Here is a 22,220-nt window from a genome sequence, read left to right as displayed (position 1 = left end):
CAGCTCAATTACATCATGCTTGCTAGTTAGGGGCAGGTCTGCTGAATGTCCCAATATATGTATTATGTTTGTAGCTTAAACCATTCTGAAGTTATGAAGACTGAGTTACCTATAGTTTTGCTTCGGGTCCTAAGGGTTAAGACAAACCTCTCATATAAAGTATTTGCAGGTCCTTTTCTTACGTCAGTGAACATCTAACATAAATGTCAAAAGATGAGGTGTCCCCAAAGTTTTGTCAGACAGCGTCCTTCAGTGTCACAGCAGTGGCCAGAACGTGGCAGTGAGAGCACAGGTGGCAGAGCGTGGAGGCCTTAGGTGTGATCTGTTTGGGAAGTAAACAAATGGGCCTGTGTTACATACCTGTCCCTGATAGGTGTTCAGGACTTGAGCCACGTCACTGACTGAGGGAGACTTCAGTTCAACCAGGTCCTTCTCAAGGGCACCAAGCTGCAAGCAAAGAGACCAATTCAACACACCTATTTGGACACAGCAAGAGCCAAATATGACAGTCTAGTGCTTATGTAACCCAAGCAAAGGGCCACAAATGTACCAGAGAAACAGGCTTCATGTCAGGAGACAGAGAATTTGTGGTTCTCTTTTCATGAACTAAATCTACATCATGCGTATGGATTAGTTGTGTTCATATGGAACAGATTAATCACTATATTAATACAGTACTGTGCCGCAAATAAATAGAGAACTACTTCCCGTGTAGTTCTTCCCGTGGCGTAGTAGAGTGATTTAGTAGTTTGAGCATAATAGGCCACTTTTAGATTCCCTTATTATGTGAACTGCTACAAATTAAAATGAAAGAGCTTAGACTACATCATCTGGATTAATAAAAAATACATTTATTTGGATGGAAAATGCTTAAAGTGCATTGACCATCAAAAATATCCTTCATTAAATTTAAAGGGGATTTCACCAATTTCTCACATTTTTCTGTATAATTAAATGGAAATTCAGAGCGGTCAACAGAAAGTTAGTACATGATATAGTTACCAATAAACTTCCTGATGTCGGAGACATTGTTTAATGACAGTTCTGAAAAGGTTTTGCCCTAAAATGTGTTTTTAAAATCCACTTATGGCTTTTTTTTCATTGGGGACTTTCAATAGTCCCCAATGAAAACATATTTTTGCAGATTTATCCCTGTTTTATCATCGTCAACGCTACATGTAAGAACTCTAAGATGTGTGGGTTCACTAGTGGTTTTGGACAGTAAATAAAATGCCTGTAAAGAAAGTCAAGTTGATTAGTTTCTCTACAATTTAAAATAATTCCACTTCAATCCACTCTGAATGACTTTACATCATAACATTTGTCACTTGCAACATGCACTTTATGAAGCGCTGCTCCACATACTTGCACATATAACTTTGATTTTATTTAAACTCTGCACATATAACTGTACTTTTTACTATGATTTTACTATGTTTTAGTGTTATTCTTATATTTTCTATTTTTTTTATTTTATTATTCTAAGATTATATTTCCCTATAAATTAAGTGTGCTGACTGGCTTTCTACCTGTTTTAACTGTATTACAGCCTTTCCTTACTTTTAATGCTCTGAATATACTTGAACTATTTTATAATATGATTTTATAATATGACCAAAAACAGGTCTGAACCTGAGCTGGTATTTTTTTCTGCTCTGTGTACCGCTCCTGCTGTTTCCTGCTAGCGGGCTGTCCTTGGACAGTGGACAGTTGTAGGCGTTGGCCTGCGCTGCCCTCTCTCTCTCCCCACGGCAGTGCCAGCGCTTCAGCATAGCCACTGCTGCCTGAAGCTGGCACAGGAGCTGGTTTAGGTGCCAGGGCCCAGCTACCTCCTGCTGCCCCGCCTACAGGCCACTGACCAAAAAACATGCTGACTCAGTGAACCCGCCCCATTTCTTTGCCTAACAGAAACCAAGTGAAGGCCAAACGCTGAAGTGGATAGGACTGACCCTTCAAGGGATTTTAAGAATAAAAGTAAGCTGATTTTAAAAATGTCTCTACAATTCAATCGTTGAGATGCAAACAGAGTCATCAAAGTAATTCAGAGTGGGTTGATGTAGGAATTCCACTACTGTGGTGGACATCACAAAGTCTACAAATGGAGACATTTTATATATTATCCAAAATGACCAGTGAACCTATATGTGTCTCCTGAGTTTTTATACATGTCGTACATGTAATGCTAAAGCAGTAGTAAAGCAACATTTTTTTTACTATTTTCGACATGCCTCACGTCACAACGCCCTGTATGTACCCCTCCGCCAGGAATGTGGGGAAAAAAAAAGCAAAAGCTCGTTGCAAAATGATTGTAAAATAATCTTCCAGGTATCTGTAAGCACATTTGTAATTGTTTCATGCAGTAGCTTTTTGTGATGTAGCCTTTAGATGCATTAAATACTTCAGACTCCTGGTTCCCATCAACACCACTATAAACAATTCTGACTCAAGTAAGATTCTCGACAATAGAACATTCAACATCAAACCACTCCGAATGCTTTTGTTTACATGTCAAGAGTTAATATTTGAAAAAAACAGTAGAAGTACCCTTTAATTATCCTTTAGATATCTAGTGTTATTATTGTTGTTATATAATATTTACACAATTTACATAATTATTTCAATGTAGTCACAAATTTTAATTAATAGTTATCTAATGAATTAACATTTGACTACTAACTGTCTGATGTGAAGTGCCTCATGAAGCTCACTCATGTTTAGCAGGCTAAAAGTTCTCCACAAGGGGGTGCCACTAACAGAATAATTAAGCAACAATAATTTACCATCTAATACGAATCATATCACCTCTTCTTCTTCGGAACAGGAAAGTGGTGTTGAGTCAAAGCTTAGGATCTGCACTTTCCACAGAATTGATCTGCTAGTTTCAATGATCTACATGAGTGAGGAACAATGAATCTAATATTATATATTGCTTTCGTTATTGCCAGCTGTGACTGTGACTTCTAATGGTTATGCTACTCAACGTCCAGCTGAACAGCCCTAAAAACACCACTGATATTCTTTTTGCAGTACCTTCTCTGACTCCACGAAGTGTGTGGCCACTCCTGCCCTCTGGACGTCTCGGCCTCTGAGCCGGAATCCAGTCAGGGCCAGAAACAGCCCCAGCTTTCCCTGGAGCCTTGGAAGGAAGTAGCCACCTCCGACATCAGGGAATAACCCTATAACACACAAGCAGAGAGTGTGAGGTCATCACTGAGTCTCAGCCGTGCATGCCGTGATCTTTCTCATGCCGTTGAATCATTCTTGAATTTGTAAGTGTGCTGCTTCCTCACTTGCAGTCCTCTATAAACACACCGCTTTCAATTTTGTCAGTTGCAAAGACTGATTGATCCTATTATTAATATTTGTGCAGCAAAATACACACAAAAGACCTCAAACAGTCCCCCACGTCCACTGTGTGTTTATGATCTCAGTAAACAGCGCACAAGATCTCGCTCGGTCACCGCTTCTGGACCATGTCCAGGCAGCCAACGCCTAGACTAGACAACGCTCTCAAATCCCACCACAGCACGGAAATTAGGATTCATTTCCTCTCTCAAGTGTCTTGTACTTTTGGTGAGAAACACAAAGAGACAAATCGATTCAATTAAACGATGGAAAAAACTAGCCCTGTTAGATGTACGGCCGAGGTCTTAATCAGCATGCATTTCCTGATAAAAGCATGTCAGAGCATATATTTTTAAAGCCTAACTGTAAGCCAATTATACAATTTCCAAGCATTTTTAATAATAGAATATTTGTCTTTTAAACAGTACAGGACAAACCAATTATCTCAAAGGTCAATGTGTTGATGTTTTTAAGCAACTGTGGCTGTAAAAATGGCATTCGCGCCTTCACGCAGCACGAAAGCCAGAGCAGACACAGACCACCTCCCCCCCATGTTAGGATTAGTCCGCCTGACCTGATTTCAGGCTGCAAATGCAATATCATAAATGCAGATTATAGCTGCGTTGTTCACTCGTTTGCTTTGACCCACACAAAAGCATGATTTAAAGACACAAATACTCTTTAATCCAAAGGGGGTGGTCGGTTATGGGTTCAGGGCATTGGGGTGGGGACGGGGTTACCTTGGTTTTGGGGGGTGGGAGCAGCGTTTGGAAACCCAGGTGGTTAAGACTACAACTTGAGTAGGCAATATGATGACATAAATCATTATCATGATAAATTGATAATGAAAAACCAACTAAAAGAGACTGTAAACAACCAACACCAGCACCACCATTGTATAGCTAGGCCAGTCACAATCCTGGAATTTTCACGGACAAAGGATTACCATTTAAATAATTGCAATTAACAATGGTTCAGTGTACAGTTCATTTGATATTCATATTCATCAGTTATAACAGCTCACTGTTCAACTTTTTATTAAAGTGTTATAACTGTTGGCTGATCCTTTTTTAAGGATGTTTACGACCTAATTAATCACCATTAATAATCTAATTTGAAACTTTTCATAAATGCCTTATCAAGGTAGTTTTATTCCAAACATCAATAACCAAACGTTACCCCCACCTTCTAAAGGTGCTATTAACAAACATCAAACAAACGTTACTCATGTAAAGACGTTACTGAACCGGTCAGTACTTTTTCATTTTGTAAGACCCAATAAATGCAATAAACGCAACTCATTCATATTCAGTTTGTTGTGAAGTAAACACACGATTGTGAATTTAACAACAGTGGAAATAAATGCAGTCAACTTAAATATTTGAGATCAACTGAAAGAACTACGTTCAGGTGATTATGTAATAACTCTGACATGACTATGTATAAACAAATGGATAAAAACAAGCAGCAGATGGTTTTCAGCTCATTAAGCTATTACCTATAATAGTAACACTTTCTATGAATATCACATTTGTAAGCATCTATAAACGCTCATTCATAATATGTTATAATGCATTCATGAGGCATCATAAACATGGCTATAAATATTTATAAAAATGACATTACATTATAAAAAAATTACAGCCTTGCTTATTATGCATTATGAATTGTTAAAATAATGCATCATAAGTACTGTTCATACATTATCAGAGCACATAAGTTAGATTTGTCTCTAAGTAGAGTGAAGTATACTGTACTAAAGCCTCCTCCAGCGTTAAGAATTCAGAGGCTTCAACTTGAATTTACTTAAAGGCTAAAACACACACAATAAAGCACATGACAGGCTTCAAATGTCAGAGTTTAAACTAGTGCTGTCATCAGTGTTTACCCAATGAGGGAAATGTCCACCACTGTTAGCTTGGCACTAACTTAACCCTGCATATCAAATATTATACTGTTTAGAGCAGCTGAATATTCAGGACTGAAGCCCTGAAGATGCAGCCCTAACAGCACCAGCGCTGAGAAATAAAATTTCTCAGGGTGTAAATAAACTTTGTATTTGTCTTTACTTTACACTCTCCAAGCTGGGACTGACTTGTTTGGCATGACAGTATAACATCTTATTAACACTACTTATAATGTATTATATTAACAATTCATATTGCATAATAAACTTAGCTATAAAGTGTAATTCAGTGTATTCTTATATATATTTATAATCATGTTTATAATGTTGTGGTTGGGATAGTGTGTTGTGGTTGGATAGTGTAATGGGTAACACCTCTGCCTTCTAGTCTATAGGCTGGGGTTCAATCCCCTGCCTGGGTAAGCACCCTACACTATACCAATAAGAGTCCTTGGGCAAGATGCCTAACACTACCTTCGCCTACCTGTGTAAAAAAAAATGTGAAATTATAAATGGCTCTAGATAAGAGCATCTGCCAAATGCCTTAAATATAAATGTAAACAATGCCTTGTGAATGCATTATAACATGTTATAAATGTGTTTATAAATGTTTACAATCGTAACATTTATTTCTTGAATTTCACTCTTGTTCCTTCTTGAACACTTAATTGCCTGAAAGACTAAATATATTTGGCAACATTCATGCATGACACTCAAACATCTAAGCCACTGAACAGCAGAGTCAGAACTATAATTGTAAAAATCTGGATGCAGCACGGAAATCATTGGACAGAATTATCGTTTGAGGCAGCTACATTCCGTGAGTATTCCCAGCACAGCTTTGTAGGGGTGAGAGAGATAGAGAGGCATGGGAGACATCAACAAGGATGTCTCAGAGTAAGACGAGCTGAGGGTGAATGAAACTGAGAGTGGCGTGTGGCTCGCATTCTGCACATTTGAATACGTCATGCCCGCTAACATGCGGCCAGCGCTGGTATATCCCGTGACATGGCAGCGCATGATATTTCATCAAATTCTTTCACTATCACTACACAGTTAACTACAGCTGAAAGCTGAGGCTAACAGGCCCCTCTCTGGGTAATTAGAGATTACCCTAAAGCCCTCTCCCCATTTGGTTGGGGTGAGATTCAGGGCAGAGACATCAGGGCCCACTTCCCAGTCCAACAAATCAGTAGTGCTAGATGTACTCAAATCTAAGCCCAATTAGACACAGCACCACTTGTGTCACCAATACTGTTCAACACATTCCACATGCATCCTGATATGAGCAAACTACAACAGCAAGTTAACGCTGGGATTGAAGAGCCATGATGGTCAACTCAGAGTGCTGAACAAGGCAGTGAACCTAACCACAACCAAAGAGGATTAGTGCTACAGGCAGGCCTCACACACATCTTCTCTTAATGGCATTAACAGCTTATGGCCTTTGGGCATAGAGCCCACGTACACACAAGTACGTGTCCATGCGCATACACATATGCGCTCATAGGTACAACCACAAAGACATATCTCCAGTGTCATCAACACATCTGCCTTGTATGTTGTAACTTTACAGGAGAAGGGAAAAACAGTTTGCTGCTGTCGGAGGAAAACCATGTATCTCCAAAATGGTTACTTCACAGGAGAAGGAAAAAACCTACTTGACTTCACATGTAAGTCAAGGGAACCAGAATTTTTTCCAAGTCATTTTGGGTCATTTCTCTTAGTCCATTCATCATGAAAGTTACACACAATGTAAAGGGCAACAGGCATTTTCAAATTATGTCAAAAATGGAAAGTTTTTAGGGCTGACATGAGCAGCCATTTACATGCCTTGAATGCTCACTACCTCTAAACCTATGAAAAAGTAAACAAGATATTGGTCTATAGATATGTGCTATACATACATACAGGCTACATCCAAATTCATCTGAGCCAACAGTAAATAATATAAAGAATATAATAACGAAGACAACAAATGTAAATTGTTCAAATTTAATGCATAAAGAGTCCTTTTATAATCACACCTAAGTATCCTGAAGTAAACTGGAATGGAAAGGTCTACCTCAGTTTCTACCTCAGGATGGGATAATCCCACTGGTTTTACGGGCACGTGCCCCGGGGTCATGCCACTAGGGGACACCGGTAAGCAGTTATGAGAAAATCTAAACAGCTGTTTGAACTTGAAGCAGCACATATTAAAAAGATGTGCAGAGATCTGCAAAAGCGAGACCATTTCCAAAGCCAAACACGGCAGTACGCTTTAGCTTGCTTAGTTTCAGTTTTTGAGTTTGCTGGTTTTGTTTTTTTATCTTATGTACATCTAAACAGTTCGATTTAGTTGTTGCACTGGTTTCTGTGTCTATGCTAATCTGTGTTCCTCTTAATGTTTGCACAATCTGGCTATTTGTTTGTTTTGTAGCGTTATCGGGTATTGGATATAACTGCACTGCTGTCTTGTCAGCAATAGGCTACAAGCTTTCACTATGACATAGCGAGACACAGCACGTTTGGAAAATGTATTATTTGGCCACTTAATATTGTCTTTATGCAACGAGGGAAAGCCAATACAGTTCCCCCCAGATGTCATCATATTCACAAATTTATCATGTAGCACATTATAACAGAAATATTTAATTCAAGAGGTTTGTTCCTAGAACCACTTGATTATAGTTTTGCATACTGCAAGCGACAGACTATACAGCTGGGCAAGAACATTAAAAGGCATTCTTTCAAAAGACAAACTAAATAAAATAAAAATATATAAATATGCTTTTATATTTTTGGGTCGTGATGCTGCCAAGTCTTCAGGTAACCTGCTACGTTGTGATGAAAATTTCCATGACCACCAACAAAGGCAGCCGAAGTAGAGGCTGTTAACATAATGATCCAGGCCTGATACACAAACTGACAATGAATGGGTACACTGTTAGAAATAAAGGTATCAGGCAGGTACATGATTCATTCATGAAGGTACAAACAATGTAAGTGCACCCTCAAAGGTACAACAGTGGTTTTAAGGTCCAGTGGTGTACCTTACAGGAGTTCTTCATAGTGGAAAAGGAGATATTTGTACCTTTTCATAACCAAATGTTTTAAATCAGAGCACTGTAATAAAAAGCCTGGAGATGAGACGGGGTGTGTGGAGTCAATACAGCTTAGAAAATATCGTTTCAATGGATTCTGGTACAATGTTCCCTGACTAAAGGTACTGGGATGGACCCTTGAGGGTACCACCACAGCGACAAGAGGGGGACTGCCCCAGTGACAGTGTCGTACCTTTTTCCTGAGAGCGTACATATGCAGAAACATACAAAAGCGTATGCCTTCATATATACTCTCCTATGCATTAACACACACAAACACACACACACACACACTGGATGTGTCAGTGCGGCAGCACTTCCTGATGTGAAGGACACTCACTGCTGCTTGGACGAGAGCACCACAAGGCCTTTCATTAAGACATAGCAGTGCATTTAAACTGTACTGCCATAACTGTGTGTGTGTGTGTGTGTGTGTGTGTGTGTGTGTGTGTGTGTGTGTGTGTTGGAGGCTGGCTGAAGTGCAGTGCATTCATTGTATTGAACATGATTTCCGCCACATCAAGGTTTGCTGGAAAACTGTAAAGAGAGGAAGAGAGCTGGAAAAGCAAAAAGACGTTGATTGAATCACATTGCGATTTCTTTTTTTATGTTGCACTGACTTCATACATCCTATCTGGACTATAAGAGGTTTATGCTATGAACAGTTACAAATGCACGCTTTTCTCCTGGTGAAGTGAATGCAGTGCACCTTTAAAACTTAGGTCCACGTTGTAACTTTGAAGGGTGCATTCACATTGTTTGTAGCTTGGGGAAGAAAGTGATACAGGGGTGTCAGAGACCAATCTGACCAATTTACTTACTTGATTTCCACTCAAAATGGCATTTAAGTACAAGTGATTCATTTTCAGTACCAGTACCAAATGCTAAAAAGCACAAAAACAACTAACCACATTTTGCCAACATTATACAGTACTGTGCAAAAGTTTGAGGCATCTAAGCAAATTTTGAAACAATTTAGCTCAGCAGTGAGTTTATCATAATGAACATTAGAATAAAGTCATATTCATAATTCAAATAAACATAAAAACAATAAAAAGCAACAAGAATTTCTTGGGTCCATATTTTTCTTTGACACCTTCACAGCCGCCACAGAGACTTCAATCAATTACATAATGAGCTCAATTTACTGAAGCACTGATTGGTCAACGCAGGAGCTGCTTTTTAACTACACACATATATATATATATATATATATATATATATATATATATATATATATATATATATATATATATATAGAGAGAGAGAGAGAGAGAGAGAGAGAGAGAGAGATTATTAATTAATATTCTATAAATTTTGTTTATTCAAATATTAACACTTTTCTCAGCAAATAAACACAAACTACACAAATAAATAGATTTTGAAAATGTGTCTTGGGTGCCTAAGACTTTCACACAGTGCTGTAGCTTCCATTCTTTTTGGAAGACTTGCTTTCAGCTTTTCAAAGAAACCTGCAGGGATCTTTTTCCACACCTCCAAAGTTCAGTCTTAGAAGCTGGTTGCATTTTCTGCTTCTCACAATCCAAATGATCCCAAACACATTCAGTGATGTTGAGGTCGGCTCAGTCCATTGTTGAGAGCACCAGCAGCAATTTTCTTCTTTGCCTTTTCTCAGGGAGGTTCTTCTGGCTACACACTACACTTTCAGACCCATAGCACTGAGGTGTCTTCTCACAGTGGATGGATGGACACAAACACCTGTGGATGTGTTCAGATCTGGAGCAGATTGATTTTCTCCTCTTTCTCTCAAATATGGATGTTTAAGAGCTGTTCATCTGGAGACAGTTTAGGTGTCTATCAGCTCTTGTGCATTTGTTTGGAGCCCTTTACAATTTTCTCAAGTGCAGATTTTGAAAGATTTTTTCCCACTTTTATTCAATTTTTTACTTTTTGTTTCCTTATGTAAGGGAATTTTTATATTTCTCAGAATTAACTTGTATTTAAAACATGTTTTGCCTGGAAATTAAATGCATGAAGGGTAGTCTCTAACTTTTGCACAGTACTTTATATTCTTGTGACATTGTAAGGACTAATGACCGTTCACTTCAGCACCTTCCCAGTGAAGCACGTGTGAACGACAACAACCAAATTTACAGAATATCTGAATATCTGTTACATTTGCCCAAACTTTCACGTAAAGATCTGTCTGGGTTCACTATATGAACAAAAAACGTTAGTGAGATGAAAACACAGCATTTCTGCTTTTTAATATTTGGACCAATCTCTTTCAAGCCCCCCACAACCATCTGGGACTCACCAGAGTTTATAAATAATGCAAGAGTGCATTTGCAGTCAGCATTTTCTGCTCTCTGAGTGGTTCTAACAATCCTACGGTGCTGACAGAACAGGTTCTTTAAAAGCCAGAGTCCACAATTGCCTGTGTTTTCACACCTCATATACACCAAAATGATCCTATTTCACAGCTAGAGGATACTGCAGTAGCACACAAGTAGCACAGCTATGTTCATTTGTACTTGCACAGAAACCGATTTTCTTTATTTTTTTTTTTATTTGTCGAAATTATTGCATAATCACATCATTAGCATGTAAACAAAGTCATTCAGAGTGGTTTGGTGTAAAAATCTCCTTTCTAGAGAAACTCAGAAAGTTATATGAACTGGTTTCAAAAGCTGCGTGATGTCTGAGACATTGTTTCATGATAGTTTTCAGATTTGCTTCTGATCTAAAACATTTTTAAAGCCATTCATGACAGAGCGATACTCAGAGAGGTGGGTTAGAACCGCCAAATGTGGGTGATTTTGTGTAGTGGTGGGTGAATTTGCTCAACATGCCAGCTATAGTGGCAGGCAAACAAAAACAGCACATACAAACAAATAATACAAGTGTAACAGACCAATTTGTGACACTGAATCACAAGTTTGCTTGTTTCTCTCAGACATTTTAACGCGAGGGCACAAAGGGTTACCGAGGCAACTTGAGTATAGAACAACCAGCTACCATCCAACGGTTAAAAGGAATCACCTCAGGTCAAGTAGGCTAGTCTAAAACTGTAGAAAACAAACAAAAACAAAGTGCTGTTATATCACAGTGGTTAAGAGGTCAGCAGAAAAAAACTACCAGCAGTAGACACAAGCCACAGAAGTGAAGATCAAAAATGTGTTTTTTTTTGAGAACTGGAGGAAAAACGACAATGGAGAGTCCCATGATTAGTTAGTTTACAAGGAGACATATCTGTCTGGTAAGTCATCAACAAGCTTCTGATGCCAATAAAAGAACTAACAGCTTCCTTGTTGGACTTAAAACCCAAAATTAGAAGCCATAAAAGACCATGAATCATCCACATGCCACATTCAGATAAGAACGATATAAGGGAAAATCCACCCTGGATGATACGGCTGCCACGAAGGCACTTATCAGCCTGAAGATGGCCCAGTAGGATAAGATGAGCAGGCTGGTTAGGAATGCCCACGCATTTGCGAAAAAAGGAGGCCATTATGAATGGCAATATAAGTCCTCCTTTTTTTTTTTTTTTTAGACTTTTTACTTGTTGGCTGGTAAAACAAAAAATAAAAAGTTAAGTGGTTGCCAGATTTTAGGAATCCATCAGCCACGGTGGCAGATGGACAAAAAAGTTCATTCCCAACTCTGATGCTGGGATACGTGAGGCAAACGAATGAACTAGGTAACTTATTTTCGCATTTGACATTGCATATAAAAACTGAGCATTCTGGATAGCAAATAAAATGGCATATATTTGCATGTAGACATCATAACCTCTGGTTCCAATCGTCACTGTAAAGAAATCCGAGCCTGTAATTTTCTCTTCAATGAACCATTTCACATCACCACACCACTCCGAATGACTGTTTACATCTCAACCACCAAATTATACTGAAATTTTGAAAAATCTGTATTATTCCCCTTTTAAGGAATACTTAATAACACGCTAAAAAAGAAGACACTATACAGTACCAGACTTAGAATGAAGTCTCCATTAGTTTTCATTTACTGCACTAAATTTTGCATTTCTTTCGTCTAAAGGCCCCTTCAACAGTTTATAACACTCAGCCACAGCACATCATACTAGGTGCCATGTATGAACATCCTTAAATGACAACAGTTTCCAGAGACTTAGTTAAAGTATATAAAAGAGCCAACACATTTACCGCTACTATGTCTAGGCCTGTGTCACAGTAAGCTCTGAGGTGCATTCTGATGTATGAAAAGTCCTCCAAACTGTTTTCCAGTTCAACAAGGTGCTTTACTGGCTCTCTTGCTAGAGTGGATGGCAGTATGACAGTGGAGAGTGAAACAACATAATGGTTTCTTCAAAATAGTCATAAAATTAAGTCACAGATCATATGTTGAAACTGTGCAAGCAATCTCTCTGCAACATCATTACAGATGTGTAGTTGTAGCTGTAATTCATTACCTCCAATTCTGAATAAACTGTAAAGCATGCCTCTGGAATGGCAGACCCTGTAGACCCTTTGTAGATGCTCACTTTATCTTCACCTCACATTCAGCAAAATATTAATTCAGTTTATTAAATTCATCTAAATTTATCCCTAACCACGATCCAACACTCACTCTGACCCTAAATTCCCTAAACTCAGTCCTGCACCCATTCCTAACCCCAATGCTGGTACTCTAATGAGATTCACCAGACAGAATGATGAACAATTTAAGATTTGTAGATAAGCTAAAATCACGTGTAGTTAGCTGTTACATTTACTGATGCACTTGTGTAAAATTTTGCTGGATTTGTATTTTTCAATTATAATAATTTTACCTCTACTCAAGCATATTTGTGAAGAATGATCCAACTTATTTCCAAGTTAAATTTAAATAATTAGCAAGGACTTTTTGCTTTGAATTTTTATTGTGTTATGTTGGTGACAGCTGAACGTCTGAATTTGGAGCTTTCTCATATAAATTTAAACCGAAATGAAACTTCGGTCCTATGCTGATACATGATGGATATACTAAGACATAATGATATAATATATAATGGATATACTGCAGTTTTGTATGTTTGACCTGGTCCTATAGTGCTTAAACCAAAGCTGTTTTTGGAGAGGTACCTTTAGAGGACTGTCAAAATAAGGTGTTACCAAAATATTTGACTGGCTGCTCACCTTGACAAACCTCAAATCAACGTGAAAACTTGACTTGTTTTGATATTTTAGGAGTTAAATTCTTGATTTAGAACTCTGAAGATACACCAGAGATTGGTTTCATTCAGACAGCATGAAAGTAGCACATCCTTGTGCAAAAACCTTATATTATAAAAGTGTGCAGCTGAGCTACAGACAATACAAAAACAAAGAGATGCCCAGTTTTGACAAATTACACTTATTTTCATGAAAATTAGCAAACAACTGACGCTCAGGAGAGTCTGTGGAGCCATAACATTTTTCCATACCCTGTCAAATGTTTTATTCAAATTTTTTTGGTATCGTATTGAAATTGTGACACGTTTACAACGCACCATCAATGTCAATGTCAGATGCCCTACTCACAGAAGTATACACTAAATAGAAGAAAGGCTTGTGTAGCATCTATAAAAGTTATTCAGAGGTTTGTTAGAAGCATTTAGTTGCTAGTAAACTCTTCTTGCTAATGGGCTTTTGTTTTATGCTGGTCTATTTTTGTTGTAGCACTGTTTTGCCGCGGCCTTGCTTGGTACATTGCATAATAATAAAGTACTGTGGGTGGCCACTTTGCATGTCAGTCAGGCAATCCCTTTTCTGTCGGCACAGACACATTGAGTGAAAAAACCTACCCGATGCTGTGGTGACAGTGAGAAGTCCATCTTATTAGACCTATCTACCATCAACCAGCAAAATATGGCACAGCATATTGAAGTGGAGTCCCACTGAGCACAGCTCAGCAGCCGAGCAGCTGGAAGGGGTGAGTGCAGAGAGTTCCACGTAACTGACACCAGCTGACAGGTCATGAAAGGAAACCACGCTGGGCAAGAGTGAGGGGATGGGCTGGCAAGGGCTTGGCCTCCCGTGCCTTTTAACGCCGGATTGATTTGCTGCGGAGCAACAGGGCACATTCCTTCCACATGCAGGAGAAGCCTTGTACTGTCGGCTATCGGCTGCTTTTAGCACGCCATGCTTTCCAACCAGGGGAGCCAACTGACAGGTGCCCTCCCACCCTTCTCCAGCCCCTCTGTACAGTTTCCACATAAAACTGGGGTGAGAGATAAACAGCACCATCAGCAGGGGTGGGGGTGGGGGGTGAGGAATCACTGTACTGAAGAAAGAGGACAGTGAAAACACCGGCGCCTAAGCTGTAGTAATGCCAATTAAGGGAGTGCCTCTAATTGATTGCATTCACCCCGGGCTGAAAGCCATCTGTCAGGTTTAGCAATTACCTACAGAGAAGGCTTTGCCAAACATGCTGTTATGTGAGTGCAGTCACTAAGTGACAGTTTTTGCTGTTGACATTTGCACACAAGACTTTATACAAGACAATGATTAAATGGCACAAAGCAAAGTTTCAAGTTGTGTATTTATATATCCATATTGAAGGAACGGTATAGGAATTACAGCTCATTTTATACGTAGTGCCCTCTTCTTCAAGGACCATAGATCAGATTTACTAAAATATAGGTTCCAATTACAGACAGACAGTCTACCACACTTTGCACCTTTGAGTGTGGCCATAACTACTTATCTGGTGCACCAACACTAAAAGTGCATGAATAGTATGTGAAGTTTTTTTTTTTTTTAATCCTTCTTTGTTTCTGGTTCACACTGTAACTCACACACACACACACACACACACACACACACACACACACACACACACACACACACACACACACACCTAAGCCTCTTCTCCTTCTGGGTCGCAGGGGGTGCTTGAGCCTATCCCAGCTGTCATTGGACAAAAGGCAGGACACATCCTGGACAGGTCACCAGTCCATCACAGGGCAGACAGACAGACATAAACATTCACTCACACCTAGGGGTAATTTAGCATGTCCAAACGGCCTGTCTGCATGTCTTTGGACTGTGGGAGGAAACCAGAGAACCCGGAGGAAACCCACACAGACACGTGGAGAGCACGCAAACTCCACACAGAGAAGACCGCGGCCGACGGCCGGGGAACACTGTAACAAACAACTGTGTTCAAATAATTATTTTCCTCAAGATTTTCATTTAGTCATTCAAAATAATGGTTAATAACCAAAGAAACCGTTAGTACACTTTGAGAAAGTGTGTAATACGTCATTGTTTTAAAGAAACAAGACATTATTTACCCTTAATAAATACAAACCGAGACAGTAAGGAATACTTTTGACTTTGTGTGGTTTGAGCTGAACTTGTGAGTTTAGAATTTGCATAATTTTGTAAATACATCCTGTTTAATTTCACTGTGAGCTTCCTGCTCGATTGGGAACACTGGCCCTTATCATTAACGTTGGATAAAAAGGAGTGCAAATTTGCTCGCCTTCAATGACAGACGAACACGATATGAAAGGACGAACCAGCTGTGGTGTGTGAAATCAAGTGCCAGCCTATCAACATCTGTTTACATTTCATTTACATGAAGCACACCCCAATTCATGCAGATGTTTCAGAAGGGAGCCAATAAAATGAGAGTATTCAGCAGCTCATGAGCCAATGGCTGAGGTGGGCATCTGTTAGCTGACATAAGAGAATTAGCAGTTAGTGTTCTCCTCCAAGCATGTTGAGCTCTCAAATGCAGTTTGAAAAGATGCAAAAGCAAATCATAAGCCTTTGTGGCAAACCTTCCAAGGTCATGCTGGTGTGTTTATCATTATTAAAGAACAATATTCTCAGAAGTGAACATGCTTTATATCTGTGACCAGAAAGGCCATCCAACATACATGTGGAGACAAACACTGACCAGGTCATAAGGGACACGGTTACTTTATTTCTCTACCTTTAAATGAAAATAATGCTGTGATAACTCAAGGATGGTTTTCTGCTTTATTTCCGTCTTAACCCTGACGGTGCAGCACAACACTATTCTACAAAGGTGAAGCCTCAGTGTATTCACAATCCTGCCACCCACAGACATGCGTAGGCTGATGGTTCTTTAAAAGCCAGTGGAACTCCAAGATAAGCTGCACAGTTCAGCAGGAACAGAGGCAGCCGGGCACTGATGTCAACCCAAAACAATCCTGTTGTCTAAGGTTTCCAAAAACGGCCTCCGAACACAACAACGCAACACTGCTGCTCTGATTATCAGGACATGAACCTAGTCTCTGATCTGCTGCTTCTGATCTAAAACTAGATGCTGCTCAGCTGGGCTGTTATGGCTGGATGGGCTATGATATGTGGGTCCTGTCTGGTTGAATGCATTATTAATGAACTGGGGTCTCATAGGATAGACAGAAAATGCAGGCCACTGTGGCTCTCACCAATAGCCGTCTCCGGCATGGCGAACAGCGTCTTCTCGGTAGCCACACGGAACTGCCCATGGACTGAAAGGCCAAAACCCTGGGGAAAAAGAGAAACAAGGATGAAGAGGGAGGAAAGACAGAGAGACATAAAGAGAGAAAGCGATAAAGAAAAAGTGAGACAGAGGTACAGAGCAAGGGGGGGGGGCAAGAGAAGGAAAGAAGAAGAGGGAAAGAGAAAGAGATAGAAATAGACAAGAGAGGGAGAAGAGGAGAGAGAAGGGGAGAGAAACAGGAGAAACAGAAAAGGAAAAATTAGAGGAGAGTGAGGAAAGATAGAGGAACATACAGACCGCACTCAAGGGAGGAAGAGAGAAAGGTGGAGGGAGAGAGGGAGAAATAGAAACAAAACATGAGAAAGACAGGGAGAGAAAAACAGAAAGAGATGGAGATGGAAACAAAGAGAGAAAGCGAGAGTCAAAATGACAGAGATAGCATGAGAAAAGAAAGATGGAGAGAGCAAAACAAAAAAGAGAGAAGAGAGAAAAACAGACAGACAGACAGACAGACAGACAGACAGACAGACAGACAGACAGAGAGAGAGAGAGAGAGAGAGAGAGAGAGAGAGAGAGAGAGAGAGAGAGAGCGATAAAGAGCAAGAGATAAAAGGCAAGTTTATTTAGGAAGTGCATTTCATACACAGGTGTAATTCAAAGCCCTTTACATATCAAAGATAAATGCATAAAACCAAATATAAACAGCTCAAAAGACACAAGACAGAAAAACAAAATAGCTCAAATGGAGAGAGAATAAATCAGTGGCTCATGTCAACTCAGAGGCAGCATATGGAAACATGCAGAGAACAGCAGAACAGGCGCCAAGTCCTCTACACTATCCGCTGTTAGTGTGGTTAATTAAGAAGAATTAGACCGCATTGGAGGCGAGGGGTCGAGGATGCCCTCCCGAACAGATGCGCAGAGCTGGACTGACCGGCTCCGTCAAGAAAACACCGCCTCTCCCCCAGCGCTGTTACCATAGTAACGCAGGAGGGACACCGGATTTGATGAACTGGTTGTGAGCTGTGTCTGAGACCCAATGTCAGGACAGTACTGCCTCAGCAGCAGAGACAGAACGTGATATCGCCAGAGGAGTCAGATTCGGTTTGACTGACAGACTGTGTGTCTGGCGGCACTTGGTGCACGATCGCACCATCCGTTCTGAGTAGTGAGGCATCAAGATAGAATGAGAGGAGTGAAAATGATGAGACCAGTAAGACAGACAGACTTCACTCTTCGGCATTTAAACTCAAACCGACACTTTCAGTGAGCAGACGCTGAGTTAAAACTCTAAAGACACTAGCTGCCTCAGGTTCTTCAGAATTCATAAATCACTACAATGCTTAGGTTTCAACTGACTCACGTGACCAAGGACTATTTACTTCCCCGTCCATACAGTCCATTTATGGTAATTAGGTTTCAAAAACAGCACATTTTGAACTTGTTGTTTCTGTGATGTCAGGAGAACCACCTTCTTTACATAGCTCCGCCTATTCGGCCTTTAGCAGTCTAGCCCCGCCCAATCACATTGAAAAGGAGTGTTTCAGCTCTGAAAGCTTTTTGAATGCAGAGCAGCCAATAAGAACAGTGCTCATTTATCTTGTATAGGTCTTAAAGGCACAGCAACAAAAACAGCCTATTTAATTCTAAAGGATAAGAGAGGTTGGAAAACTGCTGCAAAAAAAATACGGTAAAAAGAAAAAAAAAAAATGATATGGGCCTTTTAAACTTGATACTGAACAATACAAAATTTGGAAATACTCAGTATTGAAGTAATTCAATGAGTACCACAAAAAATATGAGATTTTGATTAAAAAAAAGTGCAAAAATCAGAAAAAATGTGGTCAATTTTTCAGTTGTAAGTCCAGCATCTATCTGATTATAACAATGACATTTTCTCATTTACGTACAAATAAATTGGCCACCTTAGCTCTTCCTTAGCTCTCACCCACAGATGGTGTTTTGGCCGTTTGTGTAGGGTTACACACAAAGTGCTGCTTCGACCGGCGCAGCAGGCAACGAACAACACCCTGCTTTACGTGCGCCGCGGAAAGGTCAGGGCGTCTTGTTAGCAGCCTCCCAGCTACATCTCCCTGACAGTAATAAATAAACTTGACCAAAATAGGAACGACACACAGCAGAGACACACCAGGGACATCAGTGGCAAACTACAGGCCAAGGTCACAATTTACGAGCATTTTTCACTGTATGAAGTCATCTGTGGTGTTTGGAAAATGTCAGGCTACTGATAAGACCCACAGATCTTCTCTTACTAACAAACTGTCATTGCCGTGCGACACCAGGTTTACACAAACCTTAACTCGCCTCTGGCTGACAAAGCTGTGTGCAACTGCAGCACTAAGCTTGCCACTGTCATCCCTAAAGGGACCAACTGAGTTATCCTTCCTTTTGGCAATAAAAGAGTCAGATGCATCATGTCAACACCACCAAGTTTCAAAGCCCAGTTCATACCTGGAAACTAAGCTGAAAAACAGACTGTTTCTAAGGCAACGCGGTTGTGATTTCACAATACACGTTTACATGTGACTGATTATTAGGCCTGGATGTTATCTAAAATGATTAGATAATTAACATGATCTCCTTCTTGTATTCTTAGTTGATTTGCTTTTCTACATGAATGGTTTCAATGAAATTGTTTAATGAAAGTCTCATTTTAAATACCATAATACGGTGTAAGTCAACAACTTTCAAAAATGTTCACCTGTTATGTTAATAGATGTTACGGCAAACATGCATTAATGAACACCTTCTGGTGCAGATGCATGCCGCCTTGCGTGCTAATTGCGCTCCCTGCTGGAGAAACGTCAGACTGCAAGTGATTTCCAAAGCCAAGTGGTGCTAAATCACCAAGCTACAACAGTAGTTCCTCGTTCAAATCACGAAGGGCCTGATAATTAGACAGTGAGTCAGTTGTTTTGGAATGGGTAAAACAATTTGTGGGCAGAGAGAATTCAGGACTGAGAATTACTGATCTAATAATAAAACAAATCCACTTTCTGGACCAGCCTCTAATCTTAAAGCACCACAATAAATCTAATATTTAATATATATTATCATAACAGTAATACTTTTATGATAAATGTGTTAACCAAATTCTCAAATAACGGTGAAAACAACTAAGGAAAAAGTGTTAAGTGAATAAGTAAATAAGGATTCCAGTTGCACAGTGGGGAATCCTCAGCGTCTCGCAGGCCTTCAGAAAAGGCCTAATGATTACTGGGGGGAGGGGGGGGGGGTGTATTTTTAGCTCAGTAGTTCACTCTAAACATGTACATTAATGAACTCCTTCTGGTGTAGATTCATGCCAAATTGCTAATAGTGCTCCCTGCTGCAGCGAGTCATACTGGACCATGCTGGGCACTTGAGCTACACCTAATGTAAAGTAAAATAAGGGAACGGGAAGAGCCTCGGTGTACGTAAAGCTAGCATTACAGCGCGTAGCAACTACAGGTGGTGCACCTGCACACTTCTTAGAAGAAAATGAACCCCAACTTCCCAACATATTCAGCAAGCTTATATATAGGACACATATTTAGGAACAGTTTGACAGTAAATCAGTTCTCTGTAGTTCTCAGTCAGTTTCCCAACATGCCGATTATCACATTTTAAGTATTTTTGTGGGGTATCAGATGATACCTGATTGCACTGCCTTATTGCCTGTGCCTACTGTTCATTCAACCTACATCAGTTCAGCTCCCCTAACTCATGTTGAAGTGACGTGGAGTAGCGTTCCTGCTGGCAGTCTGTAACAAAGTTTCATGAGTGGAGGGTAACGATTAAATGTTGTGCTTTTCCTGGCTGACAGGCCACATATTTGAAGAAAAAAAAAAAAAACAGCTAAACTTGATGTTTTCTAACATCTCTGAGGATTTCAGACCAATCCTAACAGTATATTTCATATATTTGGATACTGGAGCTTTTTAAAAAAGACTCAAAACCAGTCAGCCAATCAAAAGAGAGATCATGTAAATATCACAGTAACAAAAAGATCCTGTTTAATAATAAAGGATTAAGAGAGGTCGGAGAAAAGCAATGTAAATGTTATTACTGTTTTTGGGCACATAAAACCACTCGCCCATTTTATGCGTAAGGAAAATGCAGAATATCGGCTCTTGAACTCAACTCTGGCTGGCAAAGCTGTGTGCAGCTATGAGCAAATCACCATCATCTTTTAGCTTCATTAAATAACTAAAAAATGACTCCCTCGTGAACATTCAGCTTTCATAAAGTAAACTTCATTAAAAAAGTCGTTAGAAAACCTCCTCCAGACAGCCGGTCCCAGCAGCACACCTCATTAAATCAGTGGGCTCATCAGCTCCTCCTGCAGTGTAGGAGCGGGTGAGGACACGAGTCCTCGCTCCTGCTCCTCACCCCCAACCCTCACCCTACCCTCAAACTGGACCAGAGAAATGGCTTAATGATGCTGCTGCTGCTGCCTCAGCGGCGATAAACACACTGCCTCCTCAAAACACCTGCATGGTTATGACCAACAGAGTTAAACCCTGTTATAAGCACTGCTAAATTATCAATGTAGAACAGTAGTTTCTCATTCTACTTACAAAAGGCTTGATAATTTGCCGGTGCGTCAAGTGTTTCAGAACAGGTAAAACTATATGAGGGCAGAGAGACTTCAGCACTGAGAACTACTGGTCTAATACCAGTAGTATCAGTCCTTCTTCTGGAGATATTTACAGGACTGTAATTAAAATTGCCTTACAGGTTATATTAACTACTAACATAACTAAGAACTGATGATGGAATCAACCTGGAATCTGGTGAGTAAAAAAAATGTCACTCTAGACCTTCTGGAAGTCCTCGATATGTCACTATCTGTGAATACATGCCATAGTCTAAGTTACAGTCACAAACGGGAAGCAGTAGCAGCAGCTCAAATAGTCACTGTAAAACTATTACTTATAAGGTAAAATATATGTCTGTTAATAGCTTCAAGAACAACAGAGAAGCTCCAGGCTTCAAGTGCTCTTTTTCATTCTTGACTGGCCAAAAAAATGTTCATGCGCAATCTTGGTACTAACATATTAATAAAAACCCCATGTGGGTGCTAACCTAAATCATTATGCCATTCTTTACTGACTTTGGGCATGTGCGTCTGAACTGAAAGCCTAACTCTAATGGTTATGGGTCACCACTGGAACAGGGTAGATAAGATGTTATATTTGCACGTCTATGTATAAAAACCGCCTTGACATTAACGCTCAGCACGAATGTGTTTGCTAGTTTCTAGTCTTTTGCATCGACTACATAAGTGAAATTACTGTAGCTTACTACAGCACGCTCAGAAAAAAAGGTACGAAACTGTCTCTGGGGTAGTGCCCCTCTTGTCACTGGGGTGGTACATTTCTTGTACCTTAATCCACTGAAATAATATAAGTCGTACTGACTCCACATACCCCGCCACGTCTCCAGGCTTTTTTAAGTTA

The 22,220-nt window shown here is 39.9% G+C and overlaps 1 protein-coding gene across 1 annotated transcript in view; it reads right to left on the bottom strand.

The window, feature by feature from the left end:
• Nucleotides 1-22,220, bottom strand: part of hibch (3-hydroxyisobutyryl-CoA hydrolase) — a 54,054-nt gene that overhangs the window by 16,076 nt on the left and 15,758 nt on the right. Inside the window, exons 7-9 of the mRNA XM_017713518.2 lie at nt 16,724-16,802; nt 3,031-3,176; nt 361-447 (exon numbers count right to left, since the gene is read on the bottom strand). Of these exons, the coding sequence (XP_017569007.1) occupies nt 361-447; nt 3,031-3,176; nt 16,724-16,802 (312 nt within the window). The remainder of the gene's footprint in view (nt 1-360; nt 448-3,030; nt 3,177-16,723; nt 16,803-22,220) is intronic.

This window comes from Pygocentrus nattereri, chromosome 6 (genome assembly GCF_015220715.1).
Source record: "Pygocentrus nattereri isolate fPygNat1 chromosome 6, fPygNat1.pri, whole genome shotgun sequence".
In the NCBI taxonomy this organism is placed as follows: domain Eukaryota; kingdom Metazoa; phylum Chordata; class Actinopteri; order Characiformes; family Serrasalmidae; genus Pygocentrus; species Pygocentrus nattereri.
Note: the sequence above shows the minus strand (reverse complement) of the source record. Positions and strands in the feature narration are given on the sequence as shown.